The sequence below is a fragment of the Suncus etruscus genome, chromosome 14 (assembly GCF_024139225.1).
Source record: "Suncus etruscus isolate mSunEtr1 chromosome 14, mSunEtr1.pri.cur, whole genome shotgun sequence".
NCBI classification, from domain to species: domain Eukaryota; kingdom Metazoa; phylum Chordata; class Mammalia; order Eulipotyphla; family Soricidae; genus Suncus; species Suncus etruscus.
Genome location: NC_064861.1, coordinates 9,815,986 through 9,839,374, shown reverse-complemented (window position 1 = coordinate 9,839,374; position 23,389 = coordinate 9,815,986). Strand labels below are relative to the sequence as shown.

The window sequence follows — 23,389 nt, the reverse complement described above, 5'->3', positions numbered from 1 at the left end:
CCCATGTGGGATGCTGGAAATTGAACCGAGTTCCTCCTGGGTTGGCTGCATGCAAGGCAAATGCCCTACCACTGTGCTATCACTCAGGCCCCTCTGGGATCTTTCCTTATTATCACTGTGAAGATAAAGGTGCCCTGGAAATAACAGGCACTCCACTCTGAGTGGGTGAAGGAATGAGTGAATGAATGAATGATGCCCACTCTCCCAAGTTCAGGGCCTCTGTCGGGAAACCTGAGCACCAAGAATAGACAGAGAACTTTCTTCTTTGCCTCACCTGTTGAGATGGTGTCTGTGTTTATCAACCCAGTTACCATGGGTGCTACATTCAAAACAGCTACTTAGCAGAGCTGCTTATACTGACCAACATTGTCACTCATAACCAGCACTCATATTTTTTCTCTCTGTCCCCCTAGAGACCACCAGAGTCCATCTATGTGTGCAGTGGTATTTCTACCCATAAGGCATAGTTGGTTGAGGGTGTCAGTCTCCCCATCCAAGCAACCTCAGACTAGACAGTGCCAGTGCCACCATGTTTGTTCAGTAGCTCTGCCAGGAACTATATATGCAGAAGTCAATTTCGGGGTTCCAGAATTGCATAGGGGGTTCTGATCACAAATCAAGTAGTGCATGGACACAGGGAGCATAAAGTCCATGATATTCTTTTCTTAGGAATTTTTCAGGGGGCACTTGCCTTGCATGCCACCTATCCAGGTTTCATCCCTGGCATCCCATATGGTTCCCCAAGCGTGCCAGGAGTGATTCTTGAGTGCGGAACCAAGACTAAGCCCTGAACAATGCTATTTGCAGAGGAAGAGAAGAGGACAAGAAGGGAGGGGAGGGGCGAGGAGAAGGGAGGGTAGAGAAGATGGGAGGAAAAGAAGGGGGATAAAAGAGAAGGAATGGGAGAGGGAAATGAGGGGAGGAAAGAGGGGATGGGAGAGGAGAGGATAGGAGGGAAGAGAAGAAAAAGAGAAGACCATACCCCCACACCCCAGGTTAATCTGACCCTTTCCTAACTCAGGGTCATAAGGATGTTAGCCAGGCAATTCTGGAGAAACCCAAAAGTTTACAAGACAATTCAGTTGACCTTAATTGGCCCTTAACTGAGTAACTTTGGCTTCTTTAGCTGAGAAGAATTCTAGCTTAACTATTAGCTTCTCCCTGTCTCTCCAGTCTCTGACTTCTCAGTGATAAGATGGAAATGCCCAATGTTTGATAAAGGAGCAATCATATCAATGATGACTTTTTTTTTTTTTAGCTAATCCAAAGCTATATGAAAATACTAGCACACTTCTTTAATCACATAGAAAAGTTCCCTTATTTTTAAAGCATATTCTAGAAAGAAAACTTCTTTTGGGATCACAGACATAACATAGGATAAGGCACCTGCCTTGCACATGGCCAACACTGATTCAACCCCTGGCGCCTCAGATGGTCCCTTGAGCACAACCAAGAGTGATCGCTGAGCACAGAGTCAGGAATAGCCTCTGAACACTGCCAGATGTGACCACACCCCATTAAAGAAAAAACATTTTTCCTTTTTCATATAAAGTTCTAAGTCTCTTTGCAGATTAAATAATCAACCAAATCTGGTTTGTCTCAAGCTGATGTCCAGAGTCTCCTTCACATTTGAAGGAACTAAGAGTCCCATGGAATTAATTTTCTTTCTTAAGTTTTTGTAGCAACTCATGAATGTTTGAGAACTAAAGCAATACATTTTCATAGCAACAAAACAAAATTTTAGTAACTATGGTTACATTGACATGTGAGGAAAAAAAACATAATTTTTTCTTTCCAAGAGCCATTCTATGTGACAAAAAATAGTATTTATTAAAGGAACATACTTGGAAATATGCAACTATTGAGCAATTCCTTGAAGAGATACAGTGTCCAAAGCAGTTCACTTTCTTAAACATGAAAAGTTAAAATGATTTTGCTCTTTTAGCCAATCTCAGTACAGATAATACTTTAGAGAAAACACCCAAATGATTAGCACAATGTCTAGATCCTAAATGTTATAAACATTTCAAACGTCATTTAATAAAAATAGATGGTAAACATCTTTAAGTTCCAAGCATAATGTTGCATTTATGCCTTTCAGAATACTGCATTCCTATGAATTATTTCTCATAGAGCTCCTATTTGAGTTGACTCAAAAGAAAAAATAGCATTTAGAGCTTATATATAAGAATTCATATTAGAACTTCTAAATAAGCTTCAAAACACAATTTCAAGAGAAATCAAGATTTGTCTAGAAATTAAGTAGCTGAATTTTTTCTCTAAAGTTAAAAGTTCGAATGTCCCATGCTAAGAGTATGACACTTTATGACAATGCTAAGAGTATGATAATTTAACAGTAACTTTACTTTAATTCAGTTGCAAATATGCTTATGTAAAGATATGAATTTGCTTCTGAGACTATAAAAAGATGACTCTGAAAACACCTTACCTTAGTTTTGGCATTGACATTGGCTCCCTGTTTCAGAAGGAAGTTGACCATTTTTACATTCCCATAGTGACAGGCCACAATTAAAGGAGTGTAGCCAAGCTATAAATATGAAAAATAAACAAGAAATAAGTCTCTGCTCAAATAAGTTTATACTAAAGAGGAGGGGTATGAGAAAGGATATGGTTTTGGGGAGGATGGAATGAAGTCCTACGTGATGGTATACACATTTCTAACCAGATTATTCAAGCACCATGTGAATACAAATAGAGATACAAGAAGGCCTTGGTCCTAGGAGATGCAGTAAAGATTCTGAACTTGAAGTTAGACTTGAAGACGTTAATGATATGAAAGAAGAAATCCAGTTCAAGATCAAGGGCTTGGCAACAAATTAATACTGGAAAATAATAAGTATAAATTCTCATGATTCACTGAAGTGATAAGGAATAAAAGCCTATAAAATTAAGATCTTTCTGTTGTTGTTGTTGTTGTTGTTGTTGTTTTGGGACCACAACCTGAGTGCTCAAGAGTCATCCCTAACTGGGTTGAGGGAACATATGGGATTCTGGGAATCAAACTTGGGTTAGCCACTTGTGAGGCAAGTGCCTTACCCGCTGGACTATCTTTCCAGCCCCTGGCATCTTTTGGCAAAGGGTTTTGATATCCTGCAGTCCACATGGACCCTGTTCCAGCAACAATGGTGGAACGACAGCACAGTGGGCTTGTGAGCAGCATTATGCTGCTTACATAAAGGTGGATAAATACTTATGGTCGTTTAAATAGAAAAAAATTACCCTATGCAGAGGCTATCCTAGTACTGACCATGATGTGATGGACTTTACCTTTGTGTGAGCATCCTTGTCAGCCCCATGCTTGGTGAGGATATCAGCGACGTTTACTTTATCTTCCTGGGCTGCCAAGTGTAAGGAGGTGAGGCCGCTCTGTGGAAACAATGGATGCAGAGGGACACTTGAGGAACATTTGAAGATGCAACATACCCTCTCACATATCACACTGCCTTCTGGAAAGATCCTGCAGGTTCTTCCCCAGAGCCCCTTTAGCTATTAGGACAAACTCTCCAAACTGTCATAGAAAAACATATCCGAAGTTGATCAACAAGCAGAGCTAATCACAGTTTTTTTTTAGTGGATCCTTCCATTATGCGGTGATTTGGAAACACCTCAGCTTGGGACAACACTCCTTTCAGACCCATCTGGACTCCTGCTCAACCTTTTGAGTCTCTTAAATAATTGATCCACCATCAACTACTCCTTCTACTTTAGAACTGTAGAAGTCATCCTATTTTCATCAATAAAACATAATATCACTGTTAAAAAAAAAAGAAAAATACAGATATGCAGTTCAGTATAATTTTCTCCAGCATTTAAAGACAATCTACTAGGGCTAGAGTGATAGTGCAGCAGATAAAGGAGTAGAGCGTTTGCCTTTTATGCAATTGACCTGGGTGAGATTTTTGGCATCCCATATAATCTCCCAAGCCTGATAGGAGTAATCCCTGAGCACAGAGCTAGGAAAAAGCCCTGAGTACAGCTAGGTGTGGCCCAAAAACAAACAAACAATAAATGAAACCAGTATAATATTGGGAGAAGGGTGATTCTCTAACCATAGATTCCCAAACTTATTTGACTTGCTACCCCTGTTTCAGGGGGAAAAATATAGTAACCCACCCATTGCTCTCTAGCAATCTACCTTCTTTGAAAGAACAAACAGAAAATACCTTCAACTACACTCAAGTCCACTACCACCTCCCTAGATGGCCCCTCTTTGGGGAAACAATTGTTCTGAATGTTATGGGGAGCAGCCTTATGCAGCACCTTAAATTGGTCAGTGGGATGTAAAATGCTGAACACCAGGACCTCAAGTCTGTGCCATACTTAAGTTACAAGTGAACAAAGAATACTTTCAATATCAATATTTTCTATAACAGTACTTTTTTTTGTTTTTGTTTTTTGGACACACCGAGGCAGTCAGGGTTTACTCCTAGCTCTTTGCTCAGAAATCTCTCCTGGCAGGCTCAGGAGACCATATGCAATGCCGGGGATTGAACCCAGATCTGTCCAGGATCAGCAGCTTGCAAGGCAAATGCCCTACCTCTATGCTATCACTCCGGGCCATGTCTCAGTACTTTCTATATCAAAAGTTTCAGGCCTTATAAGACTTATATTCTAGTGAACATGTATATGGGAGTTCCCTATCCATATTATTGTTCAAATTTAACTATGTTCATCCTCCTCCAGAGCATTCTGCAGCTGTAAAGTGAAGTGGCTTGCTTGTGCTTTGAGTCAGCAATTCTTAATCCCCAGTTCACATGCAGGACCTACCCAATTAACATTTGGGAAGAGGAGAGGGATGAGATACTGGGGATCAAACACACACACAGCAGAACTCCCTTCCCTCCTGAGCTTTGTGGGGAGGTTGTGGGGGCAGGCCTGCTCACAATTAGGGTGAGAAATGGCTTGACACAAGGTGAGAAAGTCAAGCCATTTCCCTTCAAATCCATGACTTCCAGCCAAATGGTGACTTCTAGAAATCAGAAACCGCTGGCCTTTAAAATGAACAAGTCATTTCTTAGGCAAGGAAAGAGAGAGAGGCAGACAGAGACAAAGAGATAGGGAGAGACAAAAAGATACAAAGAGAGAGAGAGAAAGAAAGAGAGAGAGAGAGAGACAGAGAGAGAGGAGACAAGGACAGAAAGAAAAAGAGACAGAGAGATTTTCCATGGACACAAAATTCTATGCTTACAGAACTCTTCTGAATTTCATGAGCCATCAGCATGAGATAAGTAACACACATTTGTAGGATAAAGTCCATTTCACATCTAAACAAATTATTATTATAGTCCTAAAGTATAAACAGGATGAACATTCAGACCAAAGAGTCTTCCACAATTTGATTTTCTCCTAATAGAATAGCAAATAAAAGTGTTTATCTTTCTCTCTCTTTCCTTTTTTTAAATAGGACTCATTGTCAGTGACTTCCAGGGAGAAAACATTTCCTTTTAATAGAAATGCTCCATCTTTTCTTTTTTAAAAATTCATTTATTTTTGGACCACTCTTAAAAATGTTATTGAAGCTGTTAATGTTAATGGCTTTTCCAATCACTGCAATTTTCTACAATGTCTTCTTGATGGATTTTCTACAAAATGTCAGCTAACTATCACAAAGAAAATCCTTTATATTTTATTACAGTCCATTTTCATATCCATGTCAGATTATGCAAACCTTTCTAGCAAATCAAGAAAACAGAAGATGTTGACTTTCCTTCTTTAAAATAATTTTCTAAAATACTCTAGTAAACTCAACTATTGCATTGATTGCACAAGTATACAGAGATTGAATAAAGATAAGGAATATTTATATTCTCAGTTTTTATTGTGAAATGATCATTTAGAAAGTGAAATTTTCAGTTAGTTTTAAATTGAAAAAGAAGATATGTACTTTTCAATAACAATAGAAAATGTACTATCCATTTTGTTATCTTAGGTAGTATATTTTCAGTTGCATTATCTTATAATACCATCCAAAAGTCAAAGCTATGGGACAAGAGAAGTATCATAGGGCTTAACACTTGCCTTGCATGAGGCCAACTTTAGTTTGCTCCCTGACATCCCATATGGTCCCCTGAGCATAGAACTTAAGAGTTAGCATCACCAGGTGTGGCCCCAAAACCAAGAAAATTTTTTTGGAATTAATCCTGGAGGGTTTGGGGATGAGATGCTAGAAACCAAATCCAGGTGGTCCATATGCAAGGCAAACACCCTACCCCTGTTCTACTGCTCAGACCCCACCCCCACATTTTTTAATAAAAATAAATTTTAAAAAGAAATGCTATCTTTATAAAACATCAATTCTACCTATCGTGCTATTATTTAAATGCATCTGAATACGGACTGGTATGCCTGGAACCCAGAGTTGGTCTTATGCCAATAAACTTCTGTGGTGAGGCCCTTTTGTAATCAGGTCAAGGATTTTTTTTTCCATTTTCCCCATTTTTCTGGACCTATGCAAACAACGGCGATTGCCACTATAATGCCTTTATTATTATATTTTTTTACTCTTATCCTTTAAGGAAAAAAATACAACTTACTGAACTTAAAATCAAATAACTGTAGTAGAATGCCTGTCTCGAATACAGGCAGGGGATGGGAAGGGGGGAGGGGTAATGTTACACTGGTGAAGGGGGGGGTGTTTTGGTTATGACTGTAACCCAACTATGATCATATTACTTAAATAAAAACATATTTAAAAAAAAAGAAATGCTATCTTTATAAAACATCAATTCTACCTATAGTGCTATTATTTAAATACATCTGAATGTATTTACTAAAGTTTTAAACTTTGTTTTCAGGGAACCACATTATCCTAAAATCAGCATTGTAACTTTGTTATATTCTGATTCAAAACTCAATCATTTCCTCCATTGCCAGATGCACAACTCAAAAACATGCAGTAACTATTTGCTGACTGGCTGCCCAAACAACCCCTAAAGGAATGAAATATCTGGAAGATTTGCACCAATGCAGACATGCTGAGTGCCTTTCAGGCCTGGTGGATTAAAACTCACACTATCAAAAGCACTGGCTACTCAGGCACATGCAACATCACACGCAATTTTCAGCCTCCTCTAAAGTTTTCTGGATTTGTTTATGGATTTCTCCTGTTGTTTCCAAAGGAAGATTTGTTTGTCACTAACAATAAACTCTTGCAGACCCTTTGTAAACGAACATGAAATGAAATAGTTTCCCACTGGTTCCATGAGGGGAGCATGAGGGGAGTATCCCCAGTGGGTTAGTAATGTACAAATGACAGGATTTAGCAGCCACCGGAAACCCACACTTGCACATCTGGCTAGTTGGTGAACCAGATCCATCATTTTCATGGTCCTTCTTGTTCAAAGAAAAAGATTAGATGGAAGAATGAAGCTATAATATCCTCATACCATACTCTACCAAAAGGGGAAGGATGTCTTTTGATAGAGAGCAGAGAAGTGTGTCAGAGCTAAAGAAGGTACTAGAAGGCTTCTGAGTGATTAGAAAGAAAAAAAATAATAACATGTCACAGGGTTCTTGATACAAACTAAACAAATGGCCTTGTTTGTAGCTCTTTCTAAAGGATAATTGTGAAACTTTCCTAACAAAGATTACAGATACTGAGACCAATTTTCAGTAGAATGCACCGAAGAACAAACTCAACAATGAAAATTGAGTACAGCACTGAATGTGGTTGAAGAAAATCCTTCATAACTTCATTTTCATGAAACCCACCTTATGTGTCTTTACCAAGAGCAAAATCCTTCATAACTTCATTTTCATGAAACCCACCTTATGTGTCTTTACCAAGAGCACTGGGATATCAAAACCATACGGTGGAGCCGGAGATAGTGCAGTATCTTGCATACAGCCAGCCAACCCAAGATCAATTCTCCAGCCTCCCATAGGGACCCTGAGCACTACCAGGAGTGATTCCTAAGAGCAACGATGGTTGTGACCCCAAACCAAAAATAAATAAAATAGAATCTGGGGTCAGAGCAGAGTGCTACGGCATTTGCCTTATATGTGGCCAACCCAGGATGGACCCAGGTTCAATCCCTGGTATCCTATATGGTCCCCCAAGCCTGCCAGGAGCGATTTCTGAGGGCAGAGCCAGGAGTAACTAACTCCCTGAGCACCACCACTCCCTGAGTATGGCCCAATCTCCCCCTCCTCCCGCCACCAAACAAAGAAAATCAAAATGATGAACCAACTGATTGAGTAGAGGCCCAGTTTTCTGTTTCTAGCACTGGCTCCACAGAGTGAATATAAAAAAGTGTCAGGCAGTTGGGCAGATATAAGTAGTCAGAGAGATAGAGAGAAAAGGGCACTTTATAGTGTACTTGGAAACATGCACATTTGAGTAGTTTCCTCCTGACATCCCTGACCCTGATAAGTGTTTAGTGTAGTCCACAGAGACCATTTCCTCAGAAAGACTAAAATAATTGTGATCCTGTATAACAAATACTGGTTGTTGGGTTGGAAAGACAATATAGGGCTATGGTGCCTGCCTTGCAAAATCAACCCTGGTTCAGTTTCTGGCATCGCATATACTCCCCATCCAGGAGTAAGCCCTGAGCACAGAGGCAGGAGTCACCCTGACCACCACCAGGTGTGGCACCATACTTCTCCCCTAAATAAATTAAAATATTGACTTTTCAATCACAATCAAAATACCCAAGTCAGGAATAAGTGGGTGCAGAGATCTGCTTGACACTGAGTTTCCAGCACCCCAATTATGAGCTTCCATCCACAGGATCCCTGCCACTCAGCATTATTTCTCTCTCTCTCTCCTCTTCACTCTCTCTCCTCTCTCTCTCCCCTTTGTCTCTCACTGTCTTTCTCTTTCTTGACTCTGGGCCACATGAACCACAGAGATGCTGACTCCTGAGCAAGACAGAGGAGACCGGAAGTAGTCAGGACGAAATGTGGCCAAGAGTAAAAGAGAAAGCAAGTGACAGATGAGTGAAACTAGAGCAAAGGTGCAAACAGGCAGCCCCCCACCCAGGAAGACCACTGGATACTCATTCTGGCTTTTCTGCATCTCTGTATTCCTTCTCTGCACATAACCATCCCTCCAAAATTTTAACCCATCAACAGTCCTTGTTTTCTAGGAAACAGACTTCTCTTGTTCACCTTTGACTGTCCCCATGCCTCTGCCCTAGGCCACCTCGACTATTCTCTGCTCACATTCACCCAAAGCCTGTTGGCAGCTACTAGAGACTGGGCCTGAGTACCTTGGTGGCCATGTGGATATTGGCTCCTTTATCCAGCAGCAAGGTGACCATATCCGTGTGGCCCTCCTGTGAGGCCAAGTGCAGTGGGGTGACACCCTGCTTGGTGACGATGTTGGTCTCGGCTCCATAGTTCAGAAGTGTAGACGCAATCTGCATCTGGTTCTTCTTGGCGGCAATATGCAGAGGCGTGTAGCCATTCTAGAGGGACAGACAAGGACAAGGCTCTATCAGCAGATACAACCTGAGATGTGGGGTTGCTGCCTGGGAAGGAGCCTCGCTTAGCCACAGGTATCACAGACAAGGATGAAAGGGACCTGAAAGTGACTACACCTTCCCCCTACACTGTTTCCATCTAGTCAACCCCTAAATCTTTGTGGCCCATGTTACATGGTACCACATCTGACTGTAGGACAGACCCAAACAGCAAGCCCCAACTTTAAGTCTTTCCCTTAGAAGATCTATTCTCACCTGCAGAGCCACAGCAGGTCAAATGATCTTGTTCCTTCTTACTTCTCCTATAAGAAGCCCCATGTGGGCACCCTACTCTTTAATGATAACATGCTAGGGGAGAGGTCATGAGTGAGGCTATAATAATAATAATAATAAATAATAATAATAGTAATAGTAATAATAGTAATAATAATAATAGCACAGCGGGGAGGGTGTTTACCTTGCACGTGGCCAACCAGGGTTGAATCCCCAACATCCAATATAGTCCCTCAAGTCTCCCAGGAGTGATCCCTGAGTGCAGAGCCAGGAGTAATCCCTGAGCATCACCAGGTCGACCCCAAAACACACACAATCATAGTAATAATATAGTAATACTTTGGATCATTTCATTAATATAGGTTAGAATGGCATTATTGTCTAACATGGAGATAACATACTCCTGGCTGGACTACACATTATATCCATGTAGCAACCCTGTATTAAATCCCTAGTTGAGAGCATAGAGATGAAAATTATGTTGTCCAGGTCTTTGGAAGTTGCATGAACGTGGAAATGCCTTCAGAAGCAACACTGGTTCCTACGGCACTTGATCAATGCAAGCCATGGATCTCCCCTTCAATTCTGCAGTCAATGGGGTTTTAAGATAAAAATTCGGGGCTGGAGAGATAGCATGTAGGTATGGCATTTGTCTTGCATGCAGAGGACAGTAGTTTAAATCCAGGCATCCTATATGGTCCCCCGAGCCTGCCAGGAGCAATTTCTGAGCACAGAGCCAGGAGTAACCCCTGAGCGCTGCCGGGTGTGACCCAAACACCAAAAAAAAAAAAAAAAAAAAAAAAAAAAAAGATCATAACTTTACAATTTAGCTGGTGATTATGAAGAGAATTAGAGGAACTCACACTTGGTTTATAAGAGCCAAACACCAAATTCCAGGTGTAGTTAAAAGAAAAAAGAGATGTCAGAGAAAGAGGACAGTGGATAAGGTGCTTGTTTTACACACAGCCAACCCAGTTTGATCCTTGGCATTCTACATTGTCCCCTGCTCTGCCAGGAGTGAGCCCTGAGCACTGTCAGGTGTGCCCTGCCAAAAAAGAAAAAGAAAAAAGACACCACCACATTTAACTTTGGGGGGATTGGGACCACACTCAGTAGTGCCCAAGGCTTGCTCTTGGCTAAGTTCTCAGAGTTCACTCTTGGCAGGTTGGGGGACCATATGCTATGTTGGGGATAGAACTCAGGTCAGCAAAATGCCAGGCAGATGCCCTACTTATTGCTCCAGCCCCTATTTAACCCCATAAGAGGATCACATAACTCAATATAGGGGTAGCAAGACATTTAAGAACAGTCCAAGATTTCTAAACACGTGACAACCAGCACATCATTCAAAAATGAACATGTCATGTATCCAGTGTGTGTGTGTTTCTGGCAATTTTAGCTCCAATTTTCAGGCAAAACATGTCAGCAGTGGGAAACATGTGAGTGTGTCTGACCAGGATCAGCATATGTAGCCCCAGGTTCAAGGGTCGGGCAGAGTCTGTATGTACCCAGTGGCAGCTACTTTCTGGCGAGTTTTTGACTCCAGCCTTGATTCTCCCAAATTCTGAAGTATAAGCCCTAACCAGCGTGAAATGAAGGCTCAAGTGTAGGTCAAGCTGAGAGGTAGTTGGCAAAGGACCAGGACATTTGAATGAAAGAACACACACACAAACACACACACACAAAAAAAAAACTCGCCCAAAATGGGGTCAGTAGGACAGAGGATAGGGCACTTGCCCTGCATGCAGCCAGCTTGGGTTCAATTCCCAGCACTGCATAGGGTTCCCTGAGACCACCAGGAGTAATTCTTGAACATAGAATTAGGAGCAAGCTCCAAGAATAGCTGGAAATAGCTCAAAAGTCAGTAGGAAAAACGAAATCCTGGCATGGACTGAGAAATAGCTCAAAGGGCTGGAGCTAAGACTTTGCACATAGGAAGCCCAGATTTGATCCCTGGCACATTATGGTCCCTTGAGTACCACCAAAAGAAACCTCTGAACACCGAACTGAGTGTAACCTCTGCCAGGTGTGGCTCAAAATATCAAAAATAGAAAAATATGGGTACGTTTAGTAACCAAAAATTTTTTTTCAAAATTCCAATGAAATAGTAGCTTTCTGCTTTCATCCAAATGAACTGAGAATCCATTACAGGGAGAAGCAAAGGTTGTAGTCTGGAACTCAACCTCAAGCACTTAGTTATCTATTAGAAGAAAAGACAAATTAAGGCAGATTTTGTTAGAACACCTAGAACATGTTACACAGGGTTAAGAATGGGGTGTTCACTAAATAATACTCTCTCCTCTTTCAACAACCCTGTAATTTATCATCAGCTGTTTATTTGTATTAATACAATGTAGGTGCACATATGTGTATGTGTGTATAAAACACGGATACTTATTGTTCCTTTTCAAAAGCAGGTCTCAAATAGTGATGCAGAAGCGACTTGAGAGTGTCCTGCTTTGCTGTCTGTATCATTTAAATAGAAATGTGATTACACAATATTTTAGAAGTGGAATCATTCTTTCTGCTGCTGTGGAACATGGGGAAACCCAGGATTGTGAATGCTGACTTTGCCATAACATTGTCTGGACTCTAGGGCACCACCAAGAGTGATCCCTGAGCAAAGAGCCAGGAGTTAGCCCTAAGCACTATTTGGGAGTAGCCACAAAACACAAAAGCCAATCAGTCCATTCAAATAATGTCCCACTGACATCAAGCTCTTCCTCCCTACTTCTTTGCCATATCTTTCTAGGCAATGATTTACACCTTATTTTGTCATCTGTGACAAAACAGAGCATCATATAATCAATCTCCTGGGATTAGACTGAGCAGTGAAAGGGATCAGCAGAGAAGGGAAACTAGCCACAGTGAGAGATAAATGACAGTACTGTTTCACTGTGTCACCTTAGAATATGAATGTTTCCAGCACAACAGCATTTCCTTCTATTGTGGGGGGAGAGAGGGGAGCGAGTCTCATTCCAATGACATCTCAACTGACCAGTTGGGGTCAATGTGGCTATGCAACGCTGCAAATATTGCGGGATGGGGGCATTCAACCACCCCGAGAAGTACAGGAGACTAAACTCTGGCCTCATGCAGTGATGGTCATAATTGTATCATAAGATGTTTATGCATACTTTTGAGTTACAAAACTGACCACCAGGAGCCATAGGATGAACTTGAATTTGATCCCCAGCATCACATGTGGTCACTAAGCACTGACAGAAGTGATTCCTGTCAGTGCTTTGTGGACTAGCTGGCATCTATACCATAGACTTGCTAGTGTCTATACAGTGGGCTAGCTGGTATAGACTAACTGCTATATTGTGGAATTGCTGGTGTTGGTACAGTGGACTAGCTGCAATCTAAACAATGATCTAACTGCAATCTATACAGCGGACTAGATGGCATCAATACCACGGAGTCGCTGCAGTCTACACCGCACACATCAGGCGTTCAAACTCCAGCCCCAGTGGACTGCAGAGCCACGGGCCGCTCACCTTGGCAGTGGCGTGGGGGGAAGCGCCCTTCTCCAGTAGTAGCATCGCCACCTTCTGATTGTCATAGTGAGCAGCAACATGGAGCGGGGTGAGGCCGTTCTGCAAAGGGTGCGTTAATAAAGTCGGGGATTAATTAGTCGCCGCTACCCTCACGCTACCGGGACGCTTAAGTCCATGTTAATTCATTAATAGAGTCAATATTTTTATAGCAATGGCAAGAAACAACATTCGTGATTTTCAGATCGGAATCCACTGAAACCCCAAGGGACAGGTTGGTTGAGCTTACAAGTTCTTAGCAAGGGGATCTGCATTTGCGCTGTGAAATGTCTAGCATGCTACATGAGAGCTGCTATATAACCATGGTGCGGTGGTTCTTGGTGGGCCCGCTGGTGGGAGGAATATATGGCAGCAGTACAGGAATAATCAAATGCTGCCTTTTGCATGCTGAGTAAGTCTTCAAGAGACAGCTCCATTGGAGCTATTTGGTATGGCTGCAAAAAATGAGTTTCATTCTTTTTTTTCAGAAGAGAATCTTGAAATACGAAGCTCAAAAGAAAAATAAAAGATAGTATAGTAATGATACTCAGGGACGATAGAGGTGAGGATCAAGAGGACCAGCCCATGGTAGGAAGCTTGCCACCAAGAGTGGTGAATGCAGTTAGGATAGTAAACAGTTGGCCCACTGTGACAAGGATAGGTGGAACTGATGGCTCTGGATAAGAACTGGGTGCTGAAAGGGGATAAAGTGATATGCATGATACCCCTTCATTAGCAATGGTACAGATCACAGTGCCAAAAAAGGAGTGGGGGAGTAAAATGCCTGCCCCAGACGCAGGTAGGGGGAAGGGGGAAGAGGGTCGGGAAACTGGGGATATTGGTGGCAGGAAATGTGCACTGGTGAAGGGTGGTGTACACTGTATGACAAACTCAATCATGAACAATTTTGTAGCCATAGTGTTTGGAAGGAAGGAAGGAAAGAAGGAAGGAAGGAAGGAAGGAAGAAAGAAAGGGAGGGAGGGAGGGAGGGAGGGAGGGAGGGAGGGAGGGAGGGAGGGAGGGAGGGAGGGAGGGAGGGAGGGAGGGAGGGAGGGAGGGAGGAAGACGAAGTCTGAAAGCTTCTAAGGCAGGGCAGAGCGCACTCAGCCCATTCAACACCTTTACCTTTCCTGCAGAGTCAGCGGCAGCACGGCGTTGCAAGAGAAGTTTGGCCACATCCAGGCTTCCGTATTTGGCTGCCACGTGCAAGGGTGTGAATCCCTTCTAGAAAATACACACACACACACACACACACACACACACAAACACACACACACAGAGAAGGAAAATGTCTTGATTTGTTTTGTGACTCCGAAAACAAGCAATCAGGGCCCCGGAGTTTGCAAGCAGCTGACCCTGGTTCAATCTCAAGAACCCACAAGGTACCCAGATCACCACCAGGAGAGAGACTTGAGTGCTGAGGCAGAAGGCAGCCCTGAGAATAGCTGAGTATACCCCCCCAATAAATAAATAAAATAAACCAAACACGTTTCATATGTACTAGGAAGATATTAGGAAGATATCTGGGGAAAATAATATTGGAAATGCCAAAGCAGTGTGACTCCTAATCTAGGAGTAGGTAGGTTCTGAAGAATGAAATTAAATGGACAAGCCTACGGTTTGACAGAAAGAACAGAAAAATTTCACTTTAGAGTCTGGAGATGGAAACGTGACTTTACTAGCCTGGGATTCCTAAAAGCCATTAGTGTCAGCAAAATGCTGCTGCTCTGTAAATGGGGTGAGGGCTTTTTCTTGCCACTCTAATCAGTTCACTTGAAACAATCAATAGTTGTTTTTCTCTCCAACTCTCTACTCTCTATCTGTATCCTTTTCATAATACCTCAAGATTTCCAAATTTAAGTTTTAGGATAGTTCTGCAGGTATGCTATATTTCATGTTATATAGGTTATACATTAACTATATATCATATTTTAAACATATACTTCAGTCTGTTTGCTTTTCCTATAGAAATAGCAAGATCAAAATTACAAAACAAAACAAAAGCAAACTCTCCATCAAAAGGCATCTTCTGGGGTCAGTGTAACCATGCAGAGGATCGTACAGTGCCTTGCACTCAGCCAACCTGGGTGCAATTCCCAGCACCACATATTGGTCCTCTGAGCCCACTAGGAGTGATCCCTGATTGCATGGTCAGAAGTAATCCCTGTTACACACATAACCAGCTGTGTCCCCCAAACAAACAACAAAAAGTACCTCTAATCCTGCCTGTTACCCCTTTCCAGCTCTGCCATGAGACCATTAGTTCTGTTTAATACCCTGAATACCAGCTTCAACCACACAGCAGCTTTAAAAATTGCATTAAGAACGCACTCCACATGCTTATATTTGATGCTGTGTGTGCCTAACTCATGTATCTCTCTAATTAGCAGTGGGGTACATGTCCCTGTTCTCAGCTCTCTGGGAAAGCTGGCTCTGGCCCTATGATCTCAGGCCCATCCTCTTTCCTGGCACACAGCAGGGCTGGGAGAGGACCAATGGTCTGTGACTCACACACATTGCCAATACCCCTGGGGCAGGTGGTCAAAGGCTTGGCTTATTCTGGGGCATTTAGCCCCCACTCAGAACACACAACACCCACCCAGTCCAAGAAGCAAAAGCACTATTTTTATAACAATTATTTTTATAACTATGACATTGTTTCTCTTTTTTATGGCATCTTATGAACCATTTAGTACCCATAAGTTTTTGGAAGGGAGTGACTGCTGGTTTCTTCTGTGTGGGACAAATATTGGTGCTGCCTCCCTCTGCCTTTGCCCATGGAAGTAAATATTGTAGTCAAACCCCCACCCCCACTCAGTGTCCACAATGACTAGGCTGGCTCTTGGGATGACCCTAAGTTCCCTGAGCACAATTCATGGGGTGAGAAGGAGTCAAGCTTCTTCCCTGGAAACTCCTGTAGAAAGAAGGATCCAGCCCCTTTATAAATTTGAAAACTATTATTGAACCCAACAACACAGCATTTCTACAGTAGAATCACAGAACAGAGGCCGACACATGTTTCTTGAGTCATTCCTTCTTTCCTGTGTTAATCTCATCAGGATTTCGTTTACCCTCTGATATTTATAAACTGAAATGGCTTTAATGGCGATGAGTCAACTAGAATTAGAATTCAATTAGAATTAGAATGCCAATGAGATTCACAACAGTGTGTAGACTCTTTTTTCACTGTCCTAATTGACTGAGGTTTTAGATATTCTGAACTCCAAAAATATCCTTATAAAAGGGGGGTGCTCTTTACATGACTGTAATCATACAACTATAATCATGTTTGTAATCACGGTGTTTAAATAAAGATAAAGAAAAAAAATCCTTATAAGGACTATGTTGAAATATCTACCTCTGTACTTTGTGCAGCTTAATTTCATTTATCATTTTCATTTGATGAGACAATCATTCATTGGGTTATTATTATCATTAGCACCAGGACTATCACCATCGTTGTGTGCATTGCTTAGAGTCTAATGTTTTAAATACAACCTTTTTTGGGGAAGGGGAGATTGGGTCACAACTGGAAGTGAATGTTCTGAGATTACTCTCAGCTCTGTGCTTGGGGGTCTCTACTGGTAGTGCTTGGGGAACCAAGCCAGCATTCAACCCGTCCTTCTGCATACAAAGCATATGCTCAGCCTGAATTACTGAATTATTTCTTCAGCCTCCTAAAATAGTATCTTTAAAAATCCCTTCAATGCTTCAGATTTAAGGCTTTGAGTAAGTGCCAGTGTCATATCCCAAACATATTTTACAGAAGCCATAAACGTAGCTCAGTGGTAGAACACAGTATCATGTAGGTAAAGCCTTGGACTCTATCCCAAGGGTTTTAGAGCTAGGAACCAAATGAATGCAGGGTGAATAGGCTAGCCCTACTGCTTAAGACAAAGCCACACACAACTTCATGTCTTCAAGAACTGTCAACTAGTTACACTTTATGCCTTTTTAATGAGATGTCCTTTGGATCATCTGAGTCACCATTATACCTGTGGGCAACAGTTTGCCCTGTGCAAACTGTCCTTGAGGTGGATGTTTAATCCTTATTTTCCTTCTCTTCTGCACCCTTCCCATTTCTTTCACTCCAGTGGGCTGTGTGTTCTTATATTGTATTCGAAGTCAGACCCAAAGAGCAAATTTCCAATTGGATGGAGCAAGTGAAGGAAAACCATTTTACTGCTTAGTATGGAACTTTAAAAGTAATTTAAAATTTAGACCAGTGTATGTTAGATCCTGTCACAATGTAAGGAGTGTGATTCTCCAACTTGACTCTGCTTAGAGACTTTGCATATCCAGGTGGGAAATCATAGTGGCTGGCACAGACCTCTAAGTAGAACTGAGATACTTGAAAAGGCCAAAGAAATGTCCCCTGAGCCCTGTCAGGGGTCACTCCTGAGCATAGTGCCAGGAATAGCTCCTGAATCATACTGTTTCACAGAGTCATAACGCCTATCAAATTTGACCTTCTTTTCCTCATCAATAGCAATAATTCAATGTTTGAGGAAATCATTTCTTTTTCCTCAATTTGGAATATAGGACCTATTTTTATTGTGAAAAAAGAAGAAAATGCCTGGAAACCATCTTCAAATACAACACGCCTACTAGAGAAGCTGAGCCTTCACTTAAAAAGATGGTGGCTTCTCCCCATCCACTGAAGTGAATGAAAAGAGAAGGTAAAGCTAGTGCCAAGGAAAGGAGCCAGTTGACCCTCCCTGTAAGGAACACCACCAGGGTCCACTTTGGGCTAGAGTCAGGATGCATTCCCTTACCTTGGTAGCTAAGGAGTGAGCGGCTCCTGCTTCCAGAAGAACCGAGGCCACGTCCACCTGGCCCTCTCGGGCAGAGATGTGCAGGGGTGTGTAGCCATTGGTCGTGGCTGCGTCTGGGTGTGCCATATGCTGGAGAAGCAGCTGCACTATTTCGGTCTTGCCCAGGCGCGAGGCGATGTGCAGAGGTGTCTGTTCCTCCTACAACTCAAGCCCAGGCCACAGTCAATACCAGTTCGGCCCAGGCCGCCCTGTTCCTGCTGCCTGCCCTTCATGTAGGTCTCCTCCGCCTTCCCAGAAGGAAACTCCAGGAACACACAACCCTATGGAGAGAAAATCACTCCTCCAAACACGATTTATTTTATTTTATTTTATTTTACTTCATTTTATTTTTGCTCTAAAGGGAACCATGTTGGCCACAAAATTTCTTAAATTTTTTAAAGTGAAGAAGCTAATATGTTTTATGAACTTGAGTGAAGATTTCTCTGCTGATTCAGGTCACAGTCCTCACTTCTACTTCACTATGCTGAATCAACCTAGAAATGCATCTGATTTTTTCTGAGAATGAAAGAAATTGAGGCCTGAGAAAACCCATCCTGAGAGGGCAGGCCTCTTCCAAGTGCTGTCCTGAGAGACTGTTTATTCTGAGAACTGTAGCTAGGAGAAAAAGAGCTGGGATATGAGCAAGCTCTGCCAAGGGGACCCCACGCACATCCTCTTCTCCAAGGCAAGACCGTCACTAGAAAAGGTGCCAGAATCTGACTGGAAAAGATGCTGGTGCCGGAAGTGGGATGGCTGGAACTGTGACTCTCAGCCAAGACTCCAGAGAGAAAGGGAACAAGGAACTCTGGGCAAGGCCCAAATGAGTTTGTTAAGTTTTCACTTGGCAAACAGAGAAAAGCTTGAGTGTGGGAGGCAGAGGAAGGACCGGTTCTCAGAGGCTGAAAATTTACCTACAGTGTGATTTCAGGGCCATGATTGAGTTCAGAAGTAGAGAGAATCAGGCCAGGGGTCAGAGGCTTCATTTAATGTGGAGGGTCCAGATTCAAACTCTGAGTAGGGGTGGGAGAAACCTCTAAACACAGACAAAACAAGAACCCCTAAATCCCTCTGAATATGGCCCCAAACCAGACAACCAGACAAACAACAGTCAAAACAAAACCAGTCCAGACCATTCTCGTATAAAAGGGAGAGCCCGTGTAATATGGAAATATGGAAATGGAAAAAGTTGATCTTTTTAAGTATCTCAAGGACAGGGCCTAACAAAAGCAAGACAGGGAAACCAGGCCAGACTACCAGGGAGAATGAATGAAGGAGAAACAGAGACATGAAGTGCTGTGTAGATCAGTGTATCTCTTAAAATTATTTATAAAATGATTAAGAGCTGAATTAGAGTTATGTGAATTTCACAGGAAATAATAACTAATAACCCAATTACTGAGTCTTAAATTCCTTGCAATTACTTATTGGAATGTCATAAAATATTGCTGTTTACAAAGTTGTTCATGTATAATGTATATTTCTCCTCTCCTTATAATAGGTTAAATTTATGGATAGCATAGATAATTATATATTCTCCCTGAGGCACTGCTCTCAGAAATCACTGTGTGGAATTCCAGGGATTTAACCCGGGTCAGCTACATGCAAGGTAAATGCCCTACCCTCTATACTATTGCTCTGGCCCCCAAATTTTATTATTATGTGAGTCACTTTAGGCAATGGGGGTTGGGCAGAAAAACCAAAATAACATACCTATTAGATAAATGTCCCAAAAGAGCAGTCTAATCTAGTCTTGTCATGAGGGATGATTGCTAGAAATATTAGATAGTAAATCCTTCCAAGTTCTCCACCATGGAACATTCCTGTCATCTCTTTTCTGAATCTTTTTTTGCTTTTTCTTGGATGCAACTCTAGCTCTGTGAGAAAAAGGTTGCTGGCTGAATCTACTGGGGCAAATTATTTCACAATACATGAAAATCAAATCATGCTGTATGTCTTAAATATAAACAGAGAGGCTTCCTGATCCCTGCGGGAGATTGTTGAGAAAGACCCCTGTGAACTGAATCCCATCAAGGCTCACCTAGCCAGGTAGGAGGTCCCAGCCCACAAAGTGGGTACCATCTCCTGCATGGTGCCATTAAAAGCCTCTACATCTCTCCATTTTTGGCTTCCTGATCCCTGTGGGAGACTGCTGAGGAAGACCCCAGCAAACTTAATCCCATCAAGGTTCATCAATCAAGAAACAGAGGAGCTAGGCCGCATCGAGTAAAGTGACTCAAAGGGCACGTATCTCCTAGCCCACGAATCCCACCACAACACGTAGTAAAAGCTCCATTACAAGTGTGTCAAAGAGAAAACAATGCAGGACAACAGCATGCACAGAGAGTGAAGATGTCAGTTCTGATGACCCAGAAAGTACCAATGGCCAGAGAGATAGCATGGAGGTAAGGTGTTTGCCTTGCATGCATAAGATTGGTGGTTCGAATCCCAGCATCCTATATGGGGTCCCCTGAGCCTGCCAGGAGCAATTTCTGAGCATAAAACCAGGAGTAACTCCTGAGTGCTGCCAAGTGTGACCCCAAAACCAAAAACCAAAAAAACAAACAAACAAACAAACAAACAAACAAAAGTACCAACTACACAGTTAACCTCTCAGACAAGGAGTTTAAAGTAGTAATGTGGAGGATGCTCATAGAACTCAAAGAAATATCAAGCTAAAGAGAACACAATCAGAAAACTCCAAACTAAATAACAGGACTGAAAAACTCACTAGATGAAATGAAAAACTCAATGGAAAGCCTCTCAAACAGAGTAACAGCAGCCGAGGACAGAATCAGTGAGCTGGGAAGATAAGATGCAGAACAACTCCCTACAGCAGAAGAGTCTGGAAAAGAACCTTAAAGCAAATGATCAGACAATGGAAAAATACTCAAAGAATATAAACAGATTAAAAATAGAAGTCCTTGACAAATTCAACAGAAACAACATAATAATCATTGGAGTCCCAGAGAACCAGGAAGAAAATCCCCAAGAAGAATCACTAGTCAAGGACATCATTACAGAGAAACTCCCAGAGCTAAAGACAGCATATAATCAAATCCTGCATGCCTAAAGAGTATCAGCCAAAAAGAGACCTGAAGAAAAACACCCCAAGATACCTCCTAGCTACAATGACAAATCCTACAGATAGGGACAGAACACCAAAAGCAGCAAGCTCAAAAAGAAAAATTGCATTCAAAGGAGCATCCTTAAGATTTACAGCAGACTGTCACAAGAAACCCTGAAGGCCCAAAGGTAGTGGTGGGATATAGTGACAAATCTCAACAAAATGAATGCTTCGCCCAAAATACTGTACCCAGCCAGACTCACTTTCAGGTTTAAAGGAAGTATACATAGCTTCACGGATAAACAGCAGAGCTCAGAAACTTTAACAACTCAAAACTAGCCTTGAAAGAAAAACTCAAAGATCTACTTTATGGCAAGACAGACCAACAGATACAACAAACTTCTACAAAAAGATGGCATTAAATTCCATGGCAATTATCTCTCTCAGTGTCAATGGACTAAGTGCACCAGTTAAGAGACACAGAGTGGCAAAATGGATCAAAAAGCATAAGACAACGTTCTGTTGCCTATAAAAAACACATCTAAATAAAAAGAACAAACATAGACTCAAAATAAAAGGCTGGAGAAAAATCATCCAAGTAAACAACTCCCTTAAAAAAGCTGGAGTGGCCATATTAATATAAGATGACAAAACCTTTAGAATCAGAAAAGTTTTAAGGACAAAGATGGTCATTCCGTAACTAATCAAAGGATATGTACAGCAGGAAGAAATCAATCTCCTAAACATATACGCACCTAATGAGGAACTGGTAAAATATTTAATACAATTGTTGATAAACCTTAAAGAAGACATCAATAGCAACACAATAGTGGGAGACATCAACACTGCCCTGTCACCCCTTGATAGGTCAATCAGACTGAAACCCAACAAGGATATACTAGCTCTGAAAAGAGAAATGGAAGAAAGTAGACAAGTATATATATATATATATATATATATATATATATATATATATATATACACACACATACGTGTGTGTGCCCCCATATATATGTGGGGGCATACCATCCCCAGAAAACTGGATACACATTCTTCTCCAATGCACATGGTCATTTTCCAGGATAGACCACATGCTGTCCCATAAAACATATCTCTATAAAATCAAGAGGATAGAAATTGTACAGAATACCTTCTCAGATCACAAGGCACTAAAATTAGAAGTGGACCACAAAGGGTCACAGAAAAAAACTTTAACACCTGGAAATTAAACAGCACACTGCTGAACAACCAGTGGGTCAGAGATAAAATCAAAAAGGAAATCAAAACATTTCTGAAAACAAATGAAAATGAAAACACAAACTATCAGAATATATGGGACACAGCAAAAGCCATACTAAGAGGAAAATTTATAGTTTTGCAAGCACACATCAGAAAGGAAGGGGCCTACATAAATAGTTTAATAAAACAGCTTTTAAAATTAAAAAATGATCAACAAAAGAAACCCAAAATAGGTAGGCTGAAGGAAATAACAAAGCTTAGAGAAGAAATCAATAAAATGAAAATTAAAAAATGTTTTTGAAAGATCAATGAAAGCAAAAGTTGGTTCTTTGAAAGAATAAGATTGATAAACCATTGGCAAAACTCACAAAGAAACAGAGAGAAAAACTTAATAAACTAGATTAGAAGGGGCCAGAGATAGCATGGAGGTAAGGTGTTTGCCTTGCATGCAGAAGGACGGTGGTTCGAATCCCAGCATCCCATATGGTCCCTCGAGCCTGACAGGAGCGATTTTTGAGCATAGAGCCAGGAGGAACCCCTGAGCACTGCCAGTTGTGACCCAAAAACAAAAAAACAAAACAAAACAAAAACCTGATTAGAAATGAAAAGGGTGAGATTACTACAGACTGCAGAGATTCAAAAGGTTAGCAGAGTCTAGTTTGAGAAACTCTATGCCACAAAACATGAGAACCTGGAAGAAATGGATAAATTCTTGGACTCCTACAATCTTCCACAGTTAAAGCAAGATGATCTAGCATATCTAAATAAACCCATCACTACTGAGGAAATTAAAAGAATAATCAAAAGTCTTTCCAAAAACAAAAGCCCAGGCCCAGATGGATTCACTAAAGAATTCTTTCAAACCTTTCTAGAGGAACTACTTCCAATCTTTTTCAGGCTCGTTCGTGAAATTGAAAAATCAGGAACACTCCCAAATATTTTTTATAAAGCTAACATCACCCTGATACCAAAACTAGACAGAGATATTGCAAAAAAAAAAAAAAAAAAAAAAGAAAG

The 23,389-nt window shown here is 41.5% G+C and overlaps 1 protein-coding gene across 1 annotated transcript in view; it reads right to left on the bottom strand.

Annotated features, from left to right (window-relative positions):
- ANK2 (ankyrin 2) overlaps positions 1-23,389 on the bottom strand; it is a 274,592-nt gene that overhangs the window by 89,787 nt on the left and 161,416 nt on the right. The window contains 6 exon segments of the mRNA XM_049786554.1: positions 2,450-2,548; positions 3,289-3,387; positions 9,234-9,431; positions 13,220-13,318; positions 14,381-14,479; positions 18,031-18,228. Coding sequence (XP_049642511.1) covers positions 2,450-2,548; positions 3,289-3,387; positions 9,234-9,431; positions 13,220-13,318; positions 14,381-14,479; positions 18,031-18,228 — 792 coding nt within the window.